General features: G+C 37.6%; 1 protein-coding gene across 4 annotated transcripts; it reads right to left on the bottom strand.

The window, feature by feature from the left end:
• Window positions 1–4,745: 4,745 nt before the first annotated feature.
• LOC128234265 (putative nuclease HARBI1) lies at window positions 4,746–22,258 on the bottom strand. 4 transcript variants are annotated; one of them, XR_008260914.1, is made up of 10 exons: window positions 20,908–22,258; window positions 20,355–20,490; window positions 18,725–18,931; window positions 14,177–14,324; window positions 13,477–13,609; window positions 10,409–10,526; window positions 8,306–8,392; window positions 7,435–7,564; window positions 7,083–7,193; window positions 4,746–5,261 (listed from the first exon to the last, which is right to left on the bottom strand). XR_008260914.1 is itself a non-coding variant. In XM_052948394.1 (3 exons), exons 1-3 carry the CDS (start codon window positions 21,431–21,433, stop codon window positions 18,886–18,888), a joined length of 708 nt encoding a protein of 235 aa, XP_052804354.1. In that variant the 5' UTR covers window positions 21,434–22,258; the 3' UTR covers window positions 18,499–18,885. The 4 variants fall into 4 exon arrangements, 1 of the variants encoding a protein (XP_052804354.1); XR_008260916.1 differs by lacking the exons at window positions 18,725–18,931; window positions 20,355–20,490; window positions 20,908–22,258 and adding an exon at window positions 15,167–15,576; XR_008260915.1 differs by lacking the exons at window positions 4,746–5,261; window positions 7,083–7,193; window positions 7,435–7,564; ... (2 more) ...; window positions 13,477–13,609; window positions 14,177–14,324 and adding an exon at window positions 15,590–15,880.
• Between the last annotated feature and the right edge of the window lie 2,754 nt (window positions 22,259–25,012).

The following is a 25,012-nucleotide window of genomic DNA, read 5'->3' as shown; positions in this document are numbered from 1 at the left end:
AGAACGACTATCGTCTGTTTTTGCCTGTCTAGAGAATGTGACCGTTTTTCTTCAGCACGAGAATCAGTCTTTTCCCGCTGCACTGAGTGATAATGGTAATCTCCATAGCTGCCTAAAATCGCAACCTGGGTCAATTCTAGACGCTGGTGTCATCATTTTTGCCAAATCGACTTAGTATGCATCACTAGAAGTAGTCTCAAAAGAACAAGCACGAAGTTGTACTTACGCGGGAATATATATTTTGTTTGACGTATACTGGTTCTCTAATTTAAAATTTGAAACACGAAAAATGCGAGGCATAGGAGCTAGACGCAGAGTGACTGACAAAGATTATCCCACAATATTGGCGTAGCGTCTTGAGAGATAACATGCAACAAGACTGAGCTATTAAACTTTCTGGTGGATAATGTTGTGAAGATGTGTCCAAATAATAGTTAACAGTTGTATGCAAAACACACAGCTTCTTGATGTAGAAAAGCTGCGGGGTGCATTTGGTCAAGGATAACACTTGAGGTTTCATGCATGATATAAGTGTGTCAATTGGCCCAGAAATCCAACGGCCTTCTATATATCCATACTTTTATTGAATATGATGTCGTATCTGCATTCTGTTGACAAGGGAAATAGAGTGCATGACAAACATGGAATGTATGCTTTTACTGTTTTTATAAAACTCACCAACAAGTGACAAAAAGGATCATAATATTCATGAAAAGTTCGTAGTCACTTTGTGATAGTTCTAGCGCCACTGATAGTATTGACGAAGCAAGTTTGACATTGTTTGCTCAAAAACATATGTCATTTGAATAAATTCATCCAATGCAAGAAGCTTTTTTTTCAACATGTTAAGCGTGCTGCATACTAAGCAAGTTGCATATGGGGCCTATCAACTATATGTCAAATGGAAATCGAAAGCCCTGCTGACAAGGGCTGGATAAGGCACGGTGATATGTGGCAAATCTTTTGGACAGCACTTCCACCAAGTGGAAATGTTATTGATTTAGACTCCCGTGTACAGCTCTGTGTCAATACAATTGTGCAGGCTAGAACGTATTCAAAGTCAGGACTTGTTCTGAAATAAAAAAAAAGAGAAAAAAAAACAGAGAAAAAGCTGAAAATAATAGAAAAAAGCTAATATTTTTTAATGAAACACATAAAAACATTAACACAATATACACATCAATATTTTATTTTTTGTAAATCTTATTTTTTTCAAATATGCATTAAATAAATAATTTTTGATCAAAACCCGTTAAGTTAATGCATGTCAAGTTAAATAATAAAAACAGTAATGATTAACTTGAATGGCGGCCATTTTGAAAAAATAGCGGCTATTTTGAATTTTTCGTGGCTAACGGGATTATCCAAATAAGTTGATCCAAAAGAGTCTCCATGTCAATTTTGGTGCTTGTACCACAATGTGAACGATATTTTCACTAATCTGCCGGGCTATATTAGGACCCTTTGACGTTCAAGCTCTAATTTTGAACTTGACCTTTGTGCTATGGACCAGCTGGTGTTGTACGTGACACATCGTATTGATATGGTGAGTATTTGTACTAAGTTACTTCTAAATCCCCAAAAGATTAACAAATTAAGAGGCCGGACTTGACCATCTACACTATAAGCATAACTATATGCAGGAGCTCATTACCTTTTACCTCTAAATTTGACTTTGACATTTAAGACATGTCCGTGTGTGTTGAGCATGACATGTCGTATTGATATCGTCAATCATTTGTGCATACTAACTTTCTGATCTCCAATGAAATGAAAGAATTACAGCCCAAAGATCTAAAACATAAGTTACAGAGCCAGTTTGAACTTGTGGACTTTTGTGACCAACATATACATCAACATACATTTCCAATGTATTTCATCACCAAAATAAATAGTAATAATCTGTGCCAACTTAACTGAATACATAGGGCGAATGTTATTGCTTGCAAGCTTTCTATTCAAGTTAAAAGCGACGTAACGTTTATATATATTTGAACATTGTAGCGTTTGTAAATCGTCAAAAAGGTCAGTTTGTTATCCCTACTACTTTGTGTCGCATAATAACATGGTGGTTGTAATGAGTGGGGCAAGCTATAAACCTGAACGAGTGTCGAAACACTGTCTTCTTTGTATTATATTGCTATGGCAGCGAATACAAAAAAAAAAAACGTTGTTGTTTTTCTTCTGATACGAGCTTTATCAATTCAAACAGTACAGTTTAGTAGTAAAATGCCTTATAACGAACAGCTTACCAGAGTTAATAACATTAAGCGTCATATAGTGGAGCAGTGAAGAAAAATTAGTATATATCCTCAAATTTTCTGTATTGACAAAAGTTGAAATTAGAAATAGATGTTTTATGATTGATAGAGTTATACTTGAAAGAAGGCAGAGATAAAGGAGAATTACTGATTTCGGAAATTAGAAATGGCATGTAGTAAATTGACAACAATTGTGATTTGTTTATGAAATATCACATAGTTTAACAGATTTCTTGAATTATTATTATCATTTATTATGTTGCATCTTAAGTGTAGTAGCCTAGTAGGTTAGTTGGTGTAAGAGAATGAAAACCATTAGAAAATGGTCAGTATACATATTCTCCGCCTTTCCATTAGAGCTATCTCCCTAAGCTGATGATTCGCACATACAGAACTCTCTTGAACACGACAAAATTAATACATCTACAGAAAATAACTCGCTTTTGACTTACTTTTGATTTCTTCATTTTGATATTTATAATAAATCTGTAAGAAAATATATCGTCATTTGAAGTGAAAAGGCTTGCTTCCAAAGAAAGTAATGTGGGAGATGCAGGGAGATGAGCGTCCCTGGTATAGTGAGAGAAACCACCGTGTAACATGTTGCCTTTAACACCTGGGATACAGTATGTCCGTTTGTAAACGCAGAAAAGTCAAAATGCACGGCAATCGGCTTTTCATACAGATTATAAAACTTAAGATACAAAACACGCGTAGAGCAAGTTGAAAGATACAAAACACGCGTAGAGCAAGTTGAAAGATACAAAACACGCGTAGAGCAAGTTGAAAGATACAAAACACGCGTAGAGCAAGTTGAAAGATACCAAACACGCGTAGAGCAAGTTGAAAGATACAAAACACGCGTAGAGCAAGTTGAAAGATACAAAACACGCGTAGAACAAGTTGAAAGATACTAAACACGCGTAGAGCAAGTTGAAAATCAAAACAATATTTCCATTTTCATTAATCATAATGTAAATTGGAATTGAGAAAAATATTATGTCAACAATAAACTTAAAAAAAAATATGAACTTCTCACAATAGTTTACAGTTTTCTAACAAAGGATGTGAAACAACTCTATTCAAAGTCCTGTATATCATCAGCAATGAAAGATTATTGTGTTTTATGGAGTCAAATCAATACATCCAGTATTTCAAATATAGCAAATCAGAAAAGCACTGTGCTTAAATAATTGTTATTAAACAAGTTGTACACCTTTCGCATTGTTACAGGAGTCGAAATGGCTACCTTTTGAAAATCGGTCTTAAATCGTTATAAATATCACGCTGCAGCAAGATTTCACAAGCAACTATGTTTTAACCGCGAGCATGATTTTTTTTAATTTTTCCTACGCAGTGACTTCCCTTGACAGTTTTAGAGTATTGTTTTGTAACGGGAAGTAGCCGATGCGTTGGATGTTGTAACTGGTTTAGCATTGGTGTCAATCAATCCCAACAAAATGGCGGCTTCCTGTTCACGTGTTTATTATTTTCAAACTGAGGTGAAATCTTAATTTCCGACGGGAGACGTCCTCTTCCGAATCGCGCCAGGCATTGACATCAACAAAACGATCAGGGGTTGCAGTTGGAATACAAGATGATAACGGCAACGGTGGCAATTGCTTAGACATGGTAGTCATAGTGGTCAAACTACTAGACATGTAGGGCTCTTGTGTATAAAGCAGTAAATATTGCTTCTATGTCAATGAATTGTTTGAACTTCTGAAGTTACGATCGCCTTACAGCCGACCCGTTTAACACCAGGAGCAAAGGGCAAGGCAGCTTCACGGCATATGCCAAGCCACAAACTCTTGACACTTAATTCCCGTTATATGTTTCATTCAAGATTATGTTCCTGAAACTCCAACTCAGCAACCGTTGGATTATTTTTTTTCAGTTTATGTAAAGGATTGTGATCACTGCAGACAACAATGATTGAATGTGAAACAGTTATATAGATTTTAAAATGTCGAATAGCAAAAACAAGAGCAAAGCACACTTTCCATTGTAAAGTAATTTCTCTGATATTTGTTTGGCATCGTTTGCCCTCTTGTACAACACCTGCACCAATGTCAATGGATCTACACCCAACTTGTTAAAATACGGTGTCAATGCCTATCAAAAGCATAATGACATGTGCCAAGCCAACTGAACTAAGGTCCTTTTTGAATTATATACGGTATTAGTTCTACAATTACTGAAAAGCTATCAAAGATTTTCCGATAATAAACAGCAACACCAAGGCATCCGTTGTCACAGAAAATTCAGAGGTAGCTTTGACCTTTGCATATATATTTGTGAATATGACCCTGTCTTATAACATGACATTAAACGTTAAACATTAAACGTTACATTAGCATGACGAAATTCACGTTTGCAAGATTGCACACTTTGGTACTGAATTTGTTTGATTGGTTATATATTATAAAGAGCATTTAACGGGGAAAAACATAACTGAGATTTATATTTGAATATTGTCACATAAATACTTTAATTGTTCACTGAATAGATGTCAATACAATTTGACAGCTGATTATACATCTATTTTCAAATTCAGGTTCATGACGAAAGGTGCAACTGCCTTCAGAAAACGGCATCCTTAACTGTCATTCATAGTTACTTCATGCATGGGCAGAGGGCAGAGCCATCTACGAAAAAGTGTCAGCTGACAATGTGATTCTCTTCTTTGTTAAATGTAAAATTTCTCTAGTTCACCACTTTATTATGCATTTGCAAAAGAGATTTCAGCTTTGACACTTTTCCCCCACATCTTATGAACACTTTGTCTGTTGATTTAACACCAGAAAATTGTATCAAGATAGTTTCGTGTTTCTGCTATCATCATTTCTTTACAGTCACTATCTACAATGTCCATGTGCCACAGTTTCGTGTTTCTGCTATCATCATTTCTTTACAGTCACTATCTACAATGTCCATGTGCCACAGTCCTGGCCGCATCTCTGGGGTCATCTCTGTATCCATCCACCCAAGAGAGAGGTTCTGCAAAATATGATTCAAAACCACATTAATGTCTTCAAATATGATATAAATCATGTATAAACTTGAAAATACATACAAGAATGCAATGTTCACATCATCAAATGCTACTTTAGTGGGGAGAAACATTGTTTTAAGAACTACTTGAAGGGATACATTATGACCCGGAAGCATTTCGTTGTGGGCAGACAGCTTTATGGAATATGCAAACCTTAACTTCTTTATACATTTAAAACCATTACTTTTCCTAACTCTTAAGTGCGTATCTAAGAAAAGAATTTGCTATGAAAAACTGTACCACAACAGCAATTTAAAGACAGTGATACTCATTGATGGAATAGATCTGACAGTCGGCTAAATGTTCTGAGTAATGGAGATCAGAGTAATTTGTTTCTAAATATGTTTCTTCAGATATGATTAATAGATTTACATGAAATAAAAAACATGATACAGAGTTTGTGTAATACCTGTTCCTTAATTCTGATTTAGTCCCTTCACTCCATTCAAAGCGCGTTTTTCGAGTTTTATGATAGAAAAACTTTGAATTTCAAATAAAAACAAGAGCCGTCGTAAGACAGCGCGCTCAAATATGCCGCTTTGACTTAGAAGTGAATACAATAAGAATGTAATATTACCAAGTTTGGTCTCTTTATGTCACACCTAACTAAAATTATTCAATACATAAGGTGACTTTGATGCTGCCCTCCCACCAGCCCGCCCGAACAATGACGCAAGTCATTCAAACTTGATTTCCTATTATTATAGTGTGATTAAGAATTATATTACAAATATGCCTTTCAAAAGAAATTTTTAAAAAAAAAATCAAGGGCCATAATTTGTATTTAGGGTAAAAATGGAGTTATGTTTCTTGTTGTAAGATGGTCGTAAATAATTTTAAATTTTATTAAGTGCATTGAATGAACGGTATAGAAGTTTTTTTAATTAAAATCCCAACCTGCCCTTAACTTTCACTTGCCTAAAACTTTAACCTAAGTCAATCAGGGGCCATAGCTTGTATTAAGGATATGGAGTTATGTAACCTAATTGGGTGATGGTCCTGAACAATTGTGTGAAGTATTTAGTCAATTCAATGAAGGGTATAGAAGTTATTAATAAATATCCCAACCTGCCCTAAAACTTTAACCTAAGTTCCATAGTCAATCAGGGGCCATAATTTGTATAAAATATAATATGGAGTTATCTAACCTCATAATGCGATGGCTCTGAACAACTGTGTGAAGTATTAAGTCAATTGAATGAATGGTATTGGAGTTTTAAGTGAAAATCCAAACTTGCCCTAAAACTTTAACCGGACGCCGATGCCGATGCTGAGGCGAGTAGTATAGCCCACCTATTCTTCGAATAGTCGAGCTAATCATGCATTTCCATACTTGAATAATGATCAAAAATGTAAAAGTTTTATTTATGAAATTTGATTTATTTTTAGCATTTATTATTGATATACAATAATAAGCTTCAAAATGGTAACTAAAGAAAAACAAAAAAATCTTTTAAAAACAGTATTTACATTCTTATCTCTACACCCCCACCCTCTTAAGCATTTAATCAGTGCCCTTAACCCCAGTAAAGAATGAAAGGTCCACAAGGTATCTTAAAATCAATTAGAATCCTGTCTACTTGCCTAACATTAAAAAGGCTTTCTATACATAATGGAACAACAATTAGTATGTGTCTCCAATGCTGTCACAGTTGTGTTTTCATCGAGAAATTCTAGCTACTTTTTGTAAAAATGACGAATGTAAAGCTAAAACGCTGACTTCTGGCAGTGTTTACTAGCCTGGAAATAAATAGGCAGAAGCTCACTTTGCTGTTAATGAGTCTAATATAAGTCCTGGCTTAAGTTTAGCTGGAGATGTCTATTTCACACGTCTGGATTACTGGCCCAGTGCACTGGATCTACGCCATCGGCAGTATCTGCAAGGTGAGTGTAAATCTGGGAAACCGCATTTATAAACATTTTGAAAAAGTTATTACTCATCATAAGTTGTGTACAAGTAAGTGGATTTTAAAAACCTGAGTTTAAATATTCTAAAGGAGACAAGGTTTGGTCTGGGATCTAAACTTGAATTTTGATGCTGAAACTGTGCGTTTTGCTCAAAACAACTATGGACTAATAGCGAGTGCAGATGGCTTGTAGCCCAGGTTTATCGCTTACCTGAAGTTTGTAGGGCTACAACTAAGAGCTTTGCTGTAAACTGCAGGGAATTTCCACATGAGACTCTTGTCTGAGAGGGGAAAGGTGGCTTAGGTGACTGGTAGTACCATTCTGCCAACACACCGAGTACCTGAAAATAACAGAGAATGACCATGCGCGTATGGAAACTCTAATGGAATTAGGCCTTCATACACAGTCAGTTATGAGTGTATCAGATGACAGCAGTACTGTCAACAATGCCGAAACATGTTTATCTGTCATGGAGCTGTGCTGGTTCTCTGGCGTCAAAGACACTGCAAAGGAACAATTCACTAGACATTTCTGTTCAGAAAAAAGACAACTATAACTGGGCAGCCTTTGTCTCCTCGTGCACATCCAGGGCATCTAGTTACTTGACAGTAGTCTCATAAAGATCTAGAAATCACAAAAAAGATTCAGAAAGCTGATAAATACTGCACAAAGCGTGAACTTGACACGGGCAATTATTTTAAAGTAAAGAAATTTGGTAGAAGTATGTAAAAGAATAAATATGCCAAGCCCCAGCTTGATGATTAAGGCCCAAATTCAAAGTGTTACTCAGTAACATGGCGGAGTAAATTTAATCAAATTGAAACACCATCAAAGTAACACAGGAAAATAAGAAATGGCCTTTAACTCTGTCACATTCCTGGCAGAATGTTTAAAGATGGTCTTATATGCCCACCAAAATGGATAATATGTGAAGTTGCATGCACACATTCGCACACCCTAACAGTCTTTGAGTTATGGCCTCACACTTACTCACTTACACAAGCTCACACTTAATCAATCAATCAATCAATCAATAAGTCAGTCAATCAATCAATTAATCAATCAAAAAATGCACACCCACCTGGAAAGCTATGACATCCTTTGGAAGAGATGAATCTTGCAGTCTGGTAGACGGTTATTGTCTTTACTTACATGTCCCGAACAGCAACTGCAAATAGAAATTAACATGTTGTTTACAGACAAAAATGTCCTCATTAAAACAAAGCCTAATATTGCATAAAAATTAAACATTAAGCGTTTTGAATTGGATAACACATCAAAATCCCCAAATGGACCATCAGCGAAACAAGATTTGAAGAGCATGTCCGAGGTGGGGGGTCCCAAGGATTTCTTGACGCAACTTACCATTACCGCCTTGTGTGTTTGTTCACAAAGCCGGACCACACAAAACATTCTCAATTTATATGCTGTGTACTGAAAAGTTTTACCTTTCCATGACACTATTCAATAAACCTATCCATGAATAAAAACAAATGAACTAGTGTCTTCCAGGACATGAATGGAAAAAATGAAGTATTTTACCTGAATTATTGATGAATACAACTTATACAACTTATATTGCAGTCAACTGACAGAAATATCAGAAAAATGTGTCCTGTTGCTTGAAACCAGGTTTTGAAGTTGCAGACAACAGTTCAAAGAACCAGAATTCTTCAACATAATCAGGGGCAGACAAATGATAAAAAAACATCAAATTTTAAAATTGAAATTCAAATTAAATTACAAAAACCTTTACGAAACAATATGCCTATACCCTCCGGAGCTTGTGTGTGAAATTTCATTTCTGTACACTGCAAATAAGCTGAGTTATACCAAAATCTGTTTTCCGCTTCTAGGTCAAGGCTCACAGCGAGATTCTCTTCTTTCTTATATGTAAAATTACTCCAGTTCACCACTTTATTATTAATTTTCAGAAGAGATTTCAGCTTTTAACACCATTTACCCACAAATAATGAACACTTTGTCTGTTGATTTAACACCAGAAAACCATATCAAGACAACGAAGCAAATCGTTTATTTACATCCATTTTTCGATTCTGTCAAATCTGACAGATGATCTTGTCTGCAAACACTACAAGTACTTGATTGTTACATATTTTAAAAAGTCGCTAACGATCAGTACTTTAATTACGTCATGGTACTATTTTTAGACCACGTGGGAGGGAAAGAAATGATATCACATGGAAAATTCATTATGTCACAGGGTAACATTACGGATTTGCTGATAGCTTGTATATGCAAATTTTATATGGGACCATCACATGAGGTATAATATTACATACCAGTAATATGCCAGTCACAGTACATCACAGTAATTCACTGTCTATATTGAATCACCTGTCAGCAAGAATTAATTAACAAGACAAGATTTGTTTTTTTACAAAATAGTCAAACTTTCAACAAACCTAACTATGCTTGTGTACACAAGTGCATATATTGTGAGCATCGATGTCTTAAAACAACTGCACTGGCATCTTCCACATGTTTTCTATTATCTTAGAGGCATATTTTGTGACATTGAGGCATGTACATGTAATTGTTCATTTATGAGTTGGATTTATTTAAGAGATTTATAACTTTCTTATGGCAGACTCGTATGATATATTTTCAGTATTGATGTTATTGCAAAACAGCGCCACAACTGCAAGCATATTAATGACACAGACAAGAACAAAACGAAGACTGGGGAAATGTATGATGAAACTTAAGAATGTAAGAAATGTACCGAGATTATGGTTGTTTGTTCAAAAGGATCTTAATCTGCCCAGTCGACTTGTCTTTTCAATTGTTTATAATCTGTTTCAGTGCGAGGATCAGGCATATAATTCTGGTTCCTAGGTCCTTTAACTGTACATCTGTCACTAACTTTTACATTTAACATAATTTTATATAAGTTACAGACTTGTATTCAATAATGTATATGATATAATTTGACCACATCCTTGATGTCAGCAGTAACAGCAATTCATGTTATCAAAGCACTGTCAAAGATGTTAACCTTGTTGTTTGTACATGTGAATTATTTGAGATAAAGAATTATCTGCTCATCCAGTGGGGCACTGAAATTTGGCCTCTTCAAGCTCTATCAGTAGCTTAACAGGGCAATTGGAGGTACATTGTAAATGAAATCTGTCTATGTGCAATAACAGTTGGATTCCCTCACTGGATTTGTAGAAGCTGTTGTATAAGGCTGGTCACTAGGACTGTCCATCTGTCCATGTACTGCTGTAAGGTGTGGTCATCTACAGTCACCCTGGGGACACACTTCTGGCTTCATCCACCTGGTATAGAAAACATGGTTTATCACAGTCAACACTTGATAGTCAAGTCAGGAGACATAAAAACCTAGCACAATGTAACAGCAAACATCACACTATCATAAGGCGTTTTAGTGCTTTAATCTAGAATTTGATATCAACCAAGACTGTACTTCTGAATGGTTATCATGTCTTTTTTCAAGTGCTCCGTGAAACATTATAATGTTTTAATAGCAACAATTATCTCTCCCATTCTACTGATTTAATCTATTTACAAATTAGACATGATGGTTTATCAACATGGTGGATATTATGATAGGACGCTTTTCTGGTGACCTGTATCACGTCGAGTTTGGTGTGTTAACGCGGTCTCGACGGATACATATTTACTCACCGAAGGAGACATGATGTTGGTCACCAGAAAAGAGTCCTATCGTAATATTCCATTTATTATATACCTGCCTATTTAACTATTCCTTTCTATTTTTCAGTTTTAATTTAATTTAAATTAACTGCTATCGGTCAAATGTCAAAATATGGAATGGCTTGCGCGTATGAATGTGATATGTACTTCGAGTATTGAAGTCAAGGGAGGCTACTCCAGCAAAACAAATTCAGAAGTTACAGAAATCACATTATTGAAAAAAATAAGAAGAAAATGCAAAAATAATTTATTTCCAAGACGAAAACAATTATCAAATGTCACAGGACAAAAATAACAAACATAAGCGGTACTTATTTTATGAGCAAGTTTTTACACTAATCGTCATTTTAACAAAGTGAATGTTTGAGAGATTTATTTACAAACATTATATGCAGGATTGAGCTATAACTATCGATGACGCGAATCATCACCTTCATTGTATAGGCGAGCCGCTTATGTTTATGATAATGCTACAATTAATGAACTTCAAATTGGCAAACAACTGGTTGCCTAGATAGATTGGAATTGTTTTATGCTTCGTGCTTATCCTCATGTTTCTATGAAGAACCATGTTCCTGAATAGTTACATGCTTTTGGTGGCATGAGTAAAAAGTATTTTGTCACGCAATTTTTAGTGACGCAAAAGTAGTTCCTTCACTACACACGGTACTAGTATGATACTGAATAAGAAGACGGTATGGTGATACGGATGTTTCAATACGGCATGCTCTATTTTCACTGTTAGATACCGAACAAGAAATTGATAGGCATATTATAAAGTACAATATCTTTCTTTTTTTCTGTTATAAGCTTTTACAGTGATACAAACTCATTCACAAAACTTTCCAGGCAATTAATTCCAATGATACCATTCCAATCGAAAACTAGCTCTTCACATAAGCTTCCTTCGCTCTAAGTTTCATCAATATCTATCAATGCTAACTAAAGTTATTGGGCAGAAACCATTTTTTCTATTTTTAGTAACAGGCGACCTTGACCCTACCCCCCTCAAAAGCAATCCCAAGCTAGCTCTGTACATAAGCTACCTACACACCAAGTTTTATCAATATCTATCAATGCTAACTAAAGTTATTGGGAGGACACCATTTTAAAATTTTTAGTAACAGTGACCTTGACCTTAGCCCCACCCCCCTCAAAAGCAATCCCAAGCTAGCTCTTTACATAAGCTACCCACACACCAAGTTTAATCAATATCTATCAATGCTATCAAAAGTTATTTGGCAAAAAACATTTTTCTATTTCAAGTAACAGTGACATTGACCGTAGCCCCTCCCCACTCAAAAGCAATCCCAAGTTAGCTCTTCACATGCTACATACACACCAAGTTTCATCAATATCTGTCAATCCTAACTATTTTAAGTTATTGGGTGGAAACCATTTTTCTATTTTTAATAATAGTGACCTTGACCGTAGCCCCTCCCCACTCAAAAGCAATTCCAAGCAAGCTCTTCACATAAGCTTAACTTATGTTATTAGGCAGAAACCATTTTTCTATTTTTAGTAACAGGCGACCTTGACCTTAGACCAACCCCCCTCAAAAGCAATCCCAAGCTAGCTCTTCACATAAGCTACCTACACACCAAGTTTCATCAATATCTGTCGATGCTAACTAAAGTTATTGGGCAGAAACAATTTTTCTATTTTAAGTAACAGTGACCTTGACCATTTTTCTATTTTAAGTAATAGTGACATTGACCATAGCCCCTCCCCACTCAAAAGCAATCCCAAGCTAGCTCTTCACATAAGCAACTTACACACCAAGTTTGGTCAATATCTATCAATGCTAACTAAAGTTATTGGGCAGAAACCATTTTTCTATTTTTAGTAACAGTGACCTTGACCTTAGCCCCACCCACCCTCAAAAGCAATCCCAAGCTAGCTCTTCCCATAAGCTACCTACACACCTAGTTTCATCAATATCTATCAATGCTAACTAAAGTTATTGAACAGAAACCAATGTTTGACGAAAACGACAACCTCATTCTAATAAACCGGTTTTCGTTGAAAACCTGGTAAAAAATCAGTTTTAGTCTAAGGAAGTCATGAATGCCAAAATCAGCTTAAGGCCTGAAAAAACATCCAAAGCCATTTATATCCATTTTAAGGTACTTATGACTATTTTTAATGCAAAGTCCAGCAAAAAAATAACTTTTAACAACTGTATGTTAGTCTGAAAGCTCCCAATCCCGTTTCAGGGTTATTTCTGAAAACAATCATGATCCCCTGCTTAATTCTGAAAAGAATCATCCCTGTCTATTGGTTCCAGCTACATATATTGGCAGCGTCGGGGATCCCTTGGTGTAAGGGTTTTCTTGGTTGTTTGCTAGTCAACTGCTGGAAATCTTATTTAAGTTTATAATAAGTTCCATTGTGCTTAATTATGACAAAAGCTGATAGCTTATAACATCACTGTCAAGTACATTGTCTGGGTAGAAACCAGAACTGTGACCATGATTTACCCCTGTTGGGGCCAACTTATTTCTTTTGACACAATACTCAGCCTGTACATATATATAAACTGTTCTCTACCAGTTGTCTGCTGCCTGCCTGGCATGTGTACAGTTGTCTAGGACCTGGTTGGTGCGGGAAGTCTTCTCCTGTAACCATGATAACGTCTGTCGCAGCAGATGACTGTCAGTCTCAAGTGCACGCTCACATAACTCTGCAAGAGATGTGTTATTGTTATCACTCACATCTTAAGTTCATAAAACATTATTTACAAACAAGAGCACTAGATAAACATTCAACTTGTAACAGTTTATTACAGAGAGTCCATTTCATCACAATATCTGTTAATATATATATTTAGTGTTTCATCATTATCCTGACCTGCGGTTAACGAGATATGGAGTTGACAAGAAATGTAGTCTTATTGGCCTTTGACCTCTAAGTGTGACCTTGACCTTGAACCAAGCTGTTGTAACATTCGCTCTGCAGATAGTCTCAGGACATTTGTTGCAAGTTATTTCAAATTCCTTCAAGCGGTTCAAGAGATATGGAGCAGACATGATTTGTGACGGACAGACAGACAACTGAAGCGACAACAATATGTCTCCTCATTTACTGTATAGGGGAGACATACTCATTTATGTTTCACCTACATATCAATAACTTGACTGGCAAATATGCCCTAGACAAATAGCATTTTGAAGTCTTTAAAATAAAGTTCCACAGTAATTCAAAAACTGGCATCAGAAGAAACATTAATACATTGCAATGATTATATTACCAGCAGTGACCTAAGATATAGGTGACCACATCTTCTTTTGTTCTTCTAGAGGCTATCATGGCTTCCCTTTTTTATCCTTTGTAGAATGTCCCCCACCAAGTTTATTTGCCCGTATTTGTATGCATTTGGACAAAATACACTCTGGAGCCTAAGAAATAGATCAAATTCATATTTAGGTCAAGAAGGTATTTGTTGATTTATGTAAAAGATTAATGCTTGTTACACAGAACAATGAAGAAAGCAATACTTTCATGAATAGAGTGATGAGTTTCTTTAAAGCTACAATTTACATAAGATATGTATTGAGTTGAAGTAAATTGGAAACAGAGAGACAAACATAACTTTTGGACATCAATAAATCAAATTAATGCCAGCATAGTAAATGCCATGTTAATGTTATTATGTACCATGGTAACTGATGTCTAAGATCAGTGTATACAAACTCAGCAAACTATAAGCAGATGCCTACATTGTATGATGGCTTTCAGTGAAAAAGGGGCATAACTCAACAATTATTAAAACCAGTGTTATAGGCTCTACTTTGTATGTGCACACTGTATTGACATCCAGTGTTATAGGCTCTTCTTTGTATGTGCACACTGTATTGACATCCAGTGTTATAGGCTCTACTTTGTATGTGCGCACTGTATTGACATCCAGTGTTATAGGCTCTTCTTTGTATGTGCGCACTGTATTGACATCCAGTGTTATAGGCTCTTCTTTGTATGTGCACACTGTATTGACATCCAGTGTTATAGGCTCTACTTTGTATGTGCGCACTGTATTGACATCCAGTGTTATACATATACTGTGTAATTATGTATACTGCAATATGTCTGTGGCAATGGAATAAATGGTGGTCATTGCATTGTCACTGAGTACTAAGTTTCATGTGAATATCGTGAACATGTTTGAGTTGTGGTCAAAGTTTAAAAATTTGTAAACAACGCCAACAACAATAGCAACTAAAAAAAAAAGAAGCCTTTAAACCTCAAATTGTTTCATCTGCATCAGTTCCTGGAGTATCTTAAAGTTGAGGCACTCTAACAAAGAAGACAGAGCAGGTCTGATATGGATAGGAGATGTCTGGTGTATAGTGGAGACAGCAGGTCTGATATGGACAGGTGAGGTCTGGTGTATAGTGGAGACAGCAGGTCTGATATGGACAGGTGAGGTCTGGTGTATAGTGGAGACAGCAGGTCTGATATGGACAGGAGATGTCTGGTGTATAGTGAGGTCCATAACACCTGTCTTCAGGGCACTGTAACAAAGAAGTCAGCCGTTAACAAATAGTACCATGGTGTGGTCTGAGGTCTGGTGTATAGTGGAGACGGCAGGTCTGATATGGACAGGTGTATAGAGGAGACAGCAGGTCTGATATGGACAGGAGATGTCTGGGGTATAGTGGAGACAGCAGGTCTGATATGGACAGGAGATGTCTGGGGTATAGTGGAGACAGCAGGTCTGATATGGACAGGTGAGGTCTGGTGTATAGTGGAGACAGCAGGTCTGATATGGACAGGTGAGGTCTGGTGTATAGTGGAGATGGCAGGTCTGATATGGACAGGTGAGGTCTGGTGTATAGAGGAGACAGCAGGTCTGATATGGACAGGAGATGTCTGGGGTATAGTGGAGACCGCAGGTCTGATATGGACAGGAGATGTCTGGTGTATAGTGAGGTCCATAACACCTGTCTTCAGGGCACTGTAACAAAGAAGTCAGCCCTTAACAAACAGTATCATGGTGTGGTCTGAGGTCTGGTGCATAGTGGAGACAGCAGGTCTGATATGGACAGGAGATGTCTGGTGTATGGTGGAAACAGCAGGTCTGATATGGACAGGTGAGGTCTTGTGTATAGTGGAGACAGCAGGTCTGATATGGACAGGTGAGGTCTGGTGTATAGTGGAGACGGCAGGTCTGATATGGACAGGTGAGGTCTGGTGTATAGTGGAGACGGCAGGTCTGGTGTATAGTGGAAACAGCAGGTCTGATATGGACATGTGAGGTCTGGTGTATAGTGGAAACAGCAGGTCTGATATGGACATGTGAGGTCTGGTGTATAGTTGAAACAGCAGGTCTGATTTGGACAGGTGAGGTCTGGTGTATAGTGGAGACAGCAGGTCTGATATGGACAGGTGAGGTCTGGTGTATAGTGGAGACAGCAGGTCTGATATGGACAGGTGAGGTCTGGTGTATAGTGGAGACAGCAGGTCTGATATGGACAGGTGAGGTCTGGTGTATAGTGGAGACAGCAGGTCTGATATGGACAGGTGAGGTCTGGTGTATAGTGGAGACAGCAGGTCTGATATGGACAGGTGAGGTCTGGTGTATAGTGGAGACAGCAGGTCTGATATGGACAGGTGAGGTCTGGTGTATAGTGGAGACAGCAGGTCTGATATGGACAGGTGAGGTCTGGTGTATAGTGGAGACAGCAGGTCTGATATGGACAGGTGAGGTCTGGTGTATAGTGGAGACAGCAGGTCTGATATGGACAGGTGAGGTCTTGTGTATAGTGGAGACAGCAGGTCTGATATGGACAGGTGAGGTCTGGTGTATAGTGGAGACAGCAGGTCTGATATGGACAGGTGAGGTCTGGTGTATAGTGGAAACAGCAGGTCTGATATGGACAGGTGAGGTCTGGTGTATAGTGGAGACAGCAGGTCTGATATGGACAGGTGAGGTCTGGTGTATAGTGGAGACAGCAGGTCTGATATGGACAGGTGAGGTCTGGTGTATAGTGGAGACAGCAGGTCTGATATGGACAGGTGAGGTCTTGTGTATAGTGGAGACAGCAGGTCTGATATGGACAGGTGAGGTCTGGTGTATAGTGGAAACAGCAGGTCTGATATGGACAGGTGAGGTCTGGTGTATAGTGGAGACAGCAGGTCTGATATGGACAGGTGAGGTCTGGTGTATAGTGGAGACAGCAGGTCTGATATGGACAGGTGAGGTCTTGTGTATAGTGGAGACAGCAGGTCTGATATGGACAGGTGAGGTCTTGTGTATAGTGGAGACAGCAGGTCTGATATGGACAGGTGAGGTCTTGTGTATAGTGGAGATTGCAGGTCTGATATGGACAGGTCTGATATGGACAGGTGAGGTCTGGTGTATAGTGGAGACAGCAGGTCTGATATGGACAGGTGAGGTCTGGTGTATAGTGGAGACGGCAGGTCTGATATGGACAGGTGAGGTCTGGTGTATAGTGGAGACAGCAGGTCTGATATGGACAGGTGAGGTCTTGTGTATAGTGGAGACAGCAGGTCTGATATGGACAGGTGAGGTCTTGTGTATAGTGGAGACAGCAGGTCTGATATGGACAGGTGAGGTCTTGTGTATAGTGGAGATTGCAGGTCTGATATGGACAGGTGAGGTCAGGTGAGGTCTGGTGTATAGTGGAGACAGCAGGTCTGATATGGACAGGTGAGGTCTGGTGTATAGTGGAGACAGCAGGTCTGATATGGACAGGTGAGGTCTGGTGTATAACTCTACAATAATTAAAGGAAGAGTTATGGGACTTGCTGTACATGTGCCTAGTGTCTCTTGCAAAATGTGTGCCAAGTTTTCTTTGAATATCTTGAACATTTTTGGAGTTATAGCAATATTATTTTTTTTAAATCACAACAACGCCAACGACATCAATGTTCATGTCAATAACTTAACTTTTTGTTTTTCAAAACACAGATGAGCTTATAATGATCAGAATATAATGATAACAAGTTATAAATTCTACAGTCAAAGGGAAGTCACTGAGATTTGCATTTTCACCATTTCTCATGATAGATTTGTCTCCCTTGCTTTACATGTTGACATTCTCACCAAAACAAAATTTTTTATGTTGAACAGTAATGTTTTAACAGTTAACTATTTCAACACATTCTTGATATGGTTATTTCTATAGAATTTAAATATTAAAAACAATGTGTTGGTTTATTTCATATAACTAGATAGCCAACTTATTTTGTCTTCAGATTCTGAAGTGGTAGTTTACTTCCTCTATTTCCTGGACAGGCCTAAAATCTGTGCAATGACTGCACTGTGACATAAATCACGAACATGTCCGTTAAAATGTTTAAGGTAACAACTTCAGAGTATTTAAAGGAAGTTTGGTAGTATTTCTCCCTAAAAATGGGCTAAAAGTCCAAAAATTAGTCTCTGTAAATACAAAACTTCTATAAACATGGATAAATCTTCAGAAGATGAAGGCTAGGAAGTTAAATTATATATTTTGCCCCCCCCCCCCCCCCCAATATCTAACACTGCATGTTAGCAACACATGAGGTTTTGATATTTTTGAGTACATGAATTCGTAATGGTTTTCTTGCAAAATGTTTATTTGTTACACAGCATGTGGAAAATGGTGGATTTTTTTAGTGTTGATGTGGCTTAATCTTCACACAGAGATAATCTTCCAAAATTGACGGCAAGCAAATTCAAACATTCAGTTTCAAATTTTAAATAGCTCTGCAGAAATATATCTTTGTTGAGGTTAACAACTACACACCTGGGGCCGGTTGCTCAAAACCTCAATTAAATTTAACAGTACGTTACCTTAACCATCCGTTAAATCCATAACTGACTGTTACTTAACGGTCAGTTTAATTATTGTTGCTCATAGCTATTTAACGCTGCCGTTTAGTAACGCTAGCGTTAAATGCTTAACAGTCAATTAAATCCAACTTCCTGTCCCATAATTCATCTGTCACCATCATTCAGCATCCAAGATGGCCGACATCATAAAGTCTTCTGCTTATGATACTGAAAAACAAAAAAGGAGAAAAAAACCTAATTTCACAGCTAGTGAAACTTTGATTATAGAGGTATGTATGGGAGACTTCGATACAAGGGAAATGCTTCACTGTCAACCCTAATAAAAGGGGTCATGAGGAATGGTTTCAGGGCGTACCTGCATATAATAAGACATAATAATGCAACTTGGCAAGGATGGATGTCTCTGATTCATAAGTAATATATCCAATAAAGAACCTTTAATACATATTCTTATTACTGTAACAAAATCAATCTTATCTATGTAGTAGTGATGGGCAATCACCTTGGATTTTCATAATCGATTAATCGGAGACCCTGATCGATCCATTATCCGATTAATCAGCTGTAATCAGACAGTATCACAAAAGCATCATTTTCTGATGTATATATCAATAAGGACCTTTGTTTTCATGTGTATTTCATTTCTTATGCTTCAGTCAGAAAACAGGTATTATTTCTGGCATATTGAATAATTCTAAAAATTATTTTAAAAAAATATTCCAAGGTTTATGAAGTAAGGGAACACTTCATGGTGAGGTTTACTTAAGATGACAAATAAATATTATAAAAATATTATATATTTATAACTATTACATTATTATGTAAATTATAAAGATAATACATGGTTGACCATGGCTTTTGGTTGATAATTGCCCCAGTGCACATAATAATTACCAGAGGCATTTTTCAACCATGTCTTATCCTGTATGATACACATGTTTTGTCATTTGGACAAATTTGTCAATGACTTATGCACCAGTCAATTTTAACCACAGCCCCCCCCGTTCCGGGGGTATACCAGGGAAAGCCAGGGAAATGGGCTGTATTTTTACCTTGGAGGTGGCTCCACAGTGCTGAGTGAATGGGCGGGGCTTGGTTACAATTGACAATTGACTGGTGCATTATTAAACCGGTTTTTAAAAATAAATTGAAAAAAATGAGTCATAACACATTGGTTTTGGATGACATTAGCTATAAAAAATAACGAGTACTTGGAAATTAAAGAAACAATTTTTTTTCTCACGTATTTTCGGAGTTGGACGGTAAACATTTCCATTCTTCAAACAGTTGTTACATCGACTGATCTTGACGTTCATTTCAATATGTGAGCACAGCTGGGGTCGATCAAGCCTAGTTTTATAAGAATCTGGGCTTGAATGACCCTAACCATTTCGCTGGAATAATTTGCACTTTTCCAGCACCTGGACGACCAATATCCAGGGTAATCTAATATTTTTAGATCGATGTCCCCCCTGGCCGTCCGCCATCATAAAGCGATTTGAACGCAACGAAAAACTAAATGAAAGTACTGTTAAAACTTAAAGTATCGGTTACTTCCCTTAGCTCTAAGTTACTGCGATATATAAAGTTGGAAATTTAATGGATTCAAGCAAACTTTTCATGTTCATACCCACTGTCTCCTAAAAGGACACCATCTGAAAACGCCACATGTTCAATGGTCAGTTTGGCTGCCAATCCCGACGTTCTGAAGACGTGCGCGTCGTGGCACGACCCAGGCCAGCTTGCATTTACACTTGTAAATTTTCCTGTAAAATGATTAAACAATTAAACTGTGCAGTAATAATCAGAGTTGAATCCGCAAATGGCAGTGGTTCACTTGGGTAATGGTTCACTTCGTCCTGCACCTTCCAAACTCTTCACAATCTGTATGCATAGACTCTGTATACAAAATCTTTTTGAGTACGGTACCATATGTTACCTATGTCTACGAGTTATTTATTTAACAAAAAAATGATAAATAATATAGTACGTCGACTTGAATTATTGTATTAATTAAGCATTTTCCCTCTTTATGTATACTGTCAGCGCTCCAGTCAGCCTTTTAGTATCGCCCTTTAACCGGACGTGTTTTGGCCGAATTGACAATATAATTATTATGTTAAGCGTTCGAAAGAAAAGATGGAAATACTGAAAACAAAAGTGGAAAACTCAAAGTTTTATACCTTTGATGTCACATACAGCCTGCATGTTGATGCTATGGAAGCCTTTCCTATTCACGAAGGCTGGTTCGTCTTCGGATGGCGCCTGGATTCGGATATGTGTTCCGTCTACACATCCAACAACATTCGGGAAACCAGCTTTCTTAAAAAATTCTGTCATATTCCATGCTCGAGCATTGGCATCAGGCCACATCACAAACTGATGTATGTGACCACAAATTGCTTCTGTTACTTGGGCTACAACACGTGACACAGTGCACTTGTGGTAGCCCATGCTATCACCAATGATGTTAAAAAATGCTCCTGTGGCGAAGAAGCGCAACGTAATCAGAATCATCTGTCTAACAGTAAGTGCTCTGTTTCTTCTTGTCGTTCTTTCCAGCGATTCCTTCAGCAAATCCTCTAGATAATCTATTCCACCATTCGTATATCTGTATCTGGCATACATCTCATTGTCTAGCATATTCTGTACATGTGCAGTGTGCCGAAATTCTTTCACTATTCTATGATTTACAAATAGAGCCGCCATCTTGGAAACCTTCCGTTAATGTTTTAACGTAGGTCTATTCCTCCGTTACATTTAACGGCTGGTTCAACCGTTAAACCCGCTGTTAAATTCTAACTTTATTTTGAGCAACCTCATACCAATAATAGTTACAAGAGGGCCATGATGGCCCTGTATCGCTCACCTGTAGCTTTGCTAAATAAAGTGAACATTCTGACCTATTATCATAAAGATCCAATGAAAAGTATGGCCCCTAGAGGCCACTCTTTTATTTGTCCCACTGACCTAGTTTTTTACCCCACATGACCCTATCAGTAGGCAATGCTTCAAACCAAATATTTAAGACCTAGTCCTTGTGGCTTCAGACAAGAAAATTTTAAAGTTTTTTCCTATATAAGCCTATGTAAAACTTGTGACACCCAGGGTGAGGCCAAGGCAACTCATAACGCAATTCACAAGGCAACTCATAACGCAAATCACAAGGCAACCCTAACGCAAATCACAAGGCAACTCATAACGCGAATCACAAGGCAACTCATAACGCAACTCACAAGGCAACTCATAAGGCAAATCACAAGGCAACTCATAACGCGAATCACAAGGCAACTCATAACGCAAATCACAAGGCAACTCATAACGCAAATCACAAGGCAACTCATAAGGCAAATCACAAGGCAACTCATAACGCAAATCACAAGGCAACTCATAAGGCAAATCACAAGGCACAGATGGCTCTTAGAGCTTAGAGAGGCGGGTATTGACCTCCATCTGTTTTCTCAAAGTACCCTGCACAGATGGGCTAGAAAGCTCATCTGCACCCAAACCAGATGGCCCAGCTGCAGTAGCAACCACAGGCACAGACACCAGTGGATCTGTAAGGGCATCTCCACCCTCATCAGGCACTGCAGGATGCACATCATGACAGTGACAGCAATCATCTACCTCGAACTTAACCTAGATTTTATACAGAGGATCCTTTTGACCAAGTTGCATTAAGATTACGCTAAAATTGTGACCTCTATTGTGTTCACAAGGTTTTTCTACTAATTGACCTAGTGACCTAGTTTTTGACCCGGGTTGACCCAATATCGAACCTGACCTAGCATATGTTAAGATGATCATTCTGTCCAAGTTTCATTAAGATTAGGCTAAAATTGTGATCTCTATTGTGTTCACAAGGTTTTTTTACTAATTGACCTAGTGACCTAGTTATTGACCGCGGTTGGACCAATGTCGAACTTGACCTAGATGTTATAGAAATGATCATTCTGACCAAGTTGCATTAAGATTAGGCTAAAATTGTGACCTCTATTGTGTTCATAAGGTTTTTCTAATATCTGACCTAGTGACCTAGTTATTGACCGCGGATGACCCAATATCGAACATGACCCAGATTTTATAGAGATGATCATTCTGACCAAGTTGCATTAACATTAGGCTAAAATTGTGACCTCTATTGTGTTCACAAGGTTTTTCTACTAATTGACCTATTGACCTAATTATTGACGGTAAATGACCCAATATTGAACTTGACCTAGATTTTATAGAGATGATCATTCTGACCAAGTTACATTTAGATTAGGCTTAAGTTGTGACCTCTATTGTGTTCACAAGGTTTTTATACTAATTGACCTAGTGACCTAGTTATTGACCGCAAATGACCCAATATCGAACTTGACCTATATTTTTCTAGAGATGATCATTCTGACCAAGTTGAATTGAGTTAAGCCTAAAATTGTGACCTCTATTGTGTTCACAAGGTATTTCTACTAATTGACCTAGTGACCTAGTTTTTGACCTGGGTTGACCCAATATGGTTCTTGACCTAGCTTATGTTAAGATGATCATTCTGACCAAGTTTCATTAAGATAAGGCTAAAATTGTGACCTCTATTTTGTTCACAAGGTTTTTCTAATAATTGACCTAGTGACCTAGTTATTGACTGCAGATGACCCAATATCGAACTTGACCTATATTTTTCTAGAGATGATCATTCTGACCAAGTTGAATTGAGTTAAGCCTAAAATTGTGACCTCTATTGTGTTCACAAGGTATTTCTACTAATTGACCTAGTGACCTAGTTTTTGACCTGGGTTGACCCAATATGGAACTTGACCTAGCTTATGTTAAGATGATCATTCTGACCAAGTTTCATTAAGATAAGGCTAAAATTGTGACCTCTATTTTGTTCACAAGGTTTTTCTAATAATTGACCTAGTGACCTAGTTATTGACTGCGGATGACCCTATATCGAACTTGATCCAGATTTTATAGAGATGATCATTCTGACCAAGTTGCATTAAGATTAGCCTAAAATTGTGACCTCTATTGTGTTCACAAGGTTTTTGTACTAATTGACCTAGTGACCTAGTTATTGACCGCAGATGACCCAATATCAAACTTGACCTAGATTTTATAGAGATGATCATTCTGACCAAGTTGCATTGAGATTAGGCTAAAATTGTGACCTCTATTGTGTTCACAAGGTTTTTGTACTAATTGACCTAGTGACCTAGTTATTGACCGTGAATGACCCAATATCAAACTTGACCTACATTTTATAGCGATGATTATTCTGACCAAGTTGCATTGAGATTAGGCTAAAATTGTGACCTCTATTGTGTTCACAAGGTTTTTCTACTAATTGACCTAGTGACCTAGTTATTGACCACGGATGACCCAATATCGAACTTGACCTAGATTTTATAGAGATGATCATTCTGACCAAGTTGCATTGAGATTAGGCTAAAATTGTGACCTCTAATGTGTTCACAAGGTATTTCTACTAATTGACCTACTGACCTAGTTTTTGACCCCAGATGGCCCAATATCGAACTTGACCTAGATTTCATAGAGATGATCAGTCTGACCAAGTTTCATAAAGATTAGGTCAAAATTGTGACCTCTGTTGTGTTCACAAGGTTTTTCTAATAATTGACCTAGTGACCTAGTTATTGACTGCGGATGACCCAATATCGAACTTGACCTAGATTTTATAGAGATGATTATTCTGACCAACTTGCATTGAGATTAGGCTAAAATTGTGACCTATTGTGTTCACAAGGTTTTTGTACTAATTGACCTAGTGACCTAGTTGTTGACCGCGGATGACCCAATATCGAACTTGACCTACATTTTATTGAGATGATCATTCTGACCAAGTTGCATTGAGATTAGGCTAAAATTGTGACCTCTATTGTGTTCACAAGGTTTTTCTACTAATTGACCTAGTGACCTAATTATTGACCACGAATGACCCAATATCGAACTTGACCTAGATTTTATAGAGATGACCATTCTGACCAAGTTGCATTGAGATTAGGCTAAAATTGTGACCTCTATTGTGTTCACAAGGTTTTTCTACTAATTGACCTAGTGACCTAGTTTTTGACCCCAGATGACCCAATATCGAACTTGGCCTAGATTTTATAGAGATGATCAGTCTGACCAAGTTTCATAAAGATTAGGTCAAAATTGTGACCTCTATTGTGTTCACAAGCAATTGTGAACGGACGGACGGACGGACGGACGGACGGACAGACGGACGGACGACGGACGAAGAGTGATCACAAAAGCTCACCTTGTCACTACGTGACAGGTGAG

This window comes from Mya arenaria, chromosome 5 (genome assembly GCF_026914265.1).
Source record: "Mya arenaria isolate MELC-2E11 chromosome 5, ASM2691426v1".
Classification (NCBI taxonomy): domain Eukaryota; kingdom Metazoa; phylum Mollusca; class Bivalvia; order Myida; family Myidae; genus Mya; species Mya arenaria.
Note: the sequence above shows the minus strand (reverse complement) of the source record. Positions and strands in the feature narration are given on the sequence as shown.

What these genes read in the sequence shown, in the direction of transcription:
- LOC128234265 (XM_052948394.1), bottom strand. Translation starts at nt 21,433, where the DNA reads ATGGCGGCTCTATTTGTAAATCATAGAATAGTGAAAGAATTTCGGCAC. An exon ending in GGCTGTATGTGACATCAAAG is followed by an intron (nt 20,491 to 20,907) that starts GTATAAAACTTT and finishes ATCATTTTACAG; the next exon opens with GAAAATTTACAAGTGTAAAT. An exon ending in GTCCTTTTAGGAGACAGTGG is followed by an intron (nt 18,932 to 20,354) that starts GTATGAACATGA and finishes TTTGTTTTTCAG; the next exon opens with TATCATAAGCAGAAGACTTT.